At 41.6% G+C, this 1422-nt stretch overlaps 1 protein-coding gene across 1 annotated transcript; it reads left to right on the top strand.

Annotated features, from left to right (window-relative positions):
• Positions 1-266: 266 nt before the first annotated feature.
• Positions 267-1202, top strand: LOC136328760 (olfactory receptor 4M1). Its single transcript, XM_066264778.1, has one exon. The coding sequence runs from the start codon at positions 267-269 to the stop codon at positions 1200-1202; it is 936 nt and encodes a 311-aa protein (XP_066120875.1).
• The last annotated feature ends 220 nt before the right edge of the window (positions 1203-1422 follow it).

Here is a 1422-nt window from a genome sequence, read left to right as displayed (position 1 = left end):
AGCGACCTTGGGTCCAAGCTGGTGAGCTTTTTGCTCAAGCCAGATGAGCCCACTCTCAAGTTGGCGACCTCGAGGTCTCAAACCTGGGTTCTCGGCATCCCAGTCCAATGCTCTATCCACTGAGCCACCACCTGGTCAGACAGGCAATCTCTTAATGAAAAAAAATGTGTAATAATTTTGGAAACAGTACTATAATTAAAGTAAAATGCTACTTGGAGTAATTATACTTTATTTTTCATAGCCATATTATGAAAAATATTGAAGAAATGGAACCTGCAAATTACACCAGGGTGACAGAATTTGTTCTCACTGGTCTATCGCAGACTCGGGAGGTACAACTATTTGCTATATTTCTATTCTTCTATTTGTTCATTCTTCCAGGAAATATTCTTATTATTTGCACCATCAGGTTTGATCCCCATCTGACTTCACCCATGTATTTCTTGTTGGCTAACCTGGCCTTCCTTGATATTTGTTATTCTTCCATCACAGCCCCTAAAATGCTCATAGACTTTTTTGTGGAAAGGAAGATTATTTGCTTTGGAGGATGCATTGCACAGCTCTTTTTCTTGCACTTTGTTGGGGCCTCAGAGATGTTCCTGCTCACAGTAATGGCCTTTGACCGCTATGCTGCTATCTGCCGCCCCCTCCGCTATGCTACCATCATGAATCGACGTCTCTGCTGTATTCTGGTTGCTCTCTCCTGGATGGGAGGCTTCATTCATTCTATAACACAGGTGGCTCTCATTGTTCGACTTCCCTTCTGTGGGCCCAATGAGTTAGACAGTTACTTCTGTGACATCACACAGGTTGTTCGGATTGCCTGTGCCAATACCTTTCCAGAGGAGTTAGCGATGATCTTTAGCAGTGGTCTGATCTCTGTGGTATGTTTCATTGCTCTCCTAATGTCCTATGCCTTCCTCCTGGCCACACTCAAGAAACACTCAGGCACAGGTGAGAGTACCAGTCGGGCCATGTCCACATGCTATTCCCACATCACCATTGTGGTGCTAATGTTTGGGCCATCCATCTACATTTATGCTCGCCCATTTGACTCTTTCTCCCTAGATAAAGTAGTGTCTGTGTTCCACACTGTGATATTCCCTTTACTTAATCCTATCATCTACACATTGCGAAACAAGGAAGTAAAGACAGCCATGAAGAAGTTGGTCAACAGATATATTTTATGTAAAGAAAAGTGAAAGATAAATGGCATATTCTATAGTCTTTTAGAGGGTCATTGTCCTAAAGTAGGAAGCAGTGGTAATGTTGCTTTTACTACCTCCTTTCACCTGAGTTCTTAAAATACCACTAGATATTTTTTTCTATTTGGTGAAAAAACAAAGAAATTAAGATGGAAGTAAATTTACACACACCCTCCCTGAAACTGCTGCCAGATCATTATTATAACTTACAATATAA

Source organism: Saccopteryx bilineata, chromosome 3, assembly GCF_036850765.1.
Source record: "Saccopteryx bilineata isolate mSacBil1 chromosome 3, mSacBil1_pri_phased_curated, whole genome shotgun sequence".
Classification (NCBI taxonomy): domain Eukaryota; kingdom Metazoa; phylum Chordata; class Mammalia; order Chiroptera; family Emballonuridae; genus Saccopteryx; species Saccopteryx bilineata.
The sequence above is the reverse complement of the archived record's forward strand: the minus strand, read 5'-3'. Positions and strand labels throughout refer to the sequence as shown.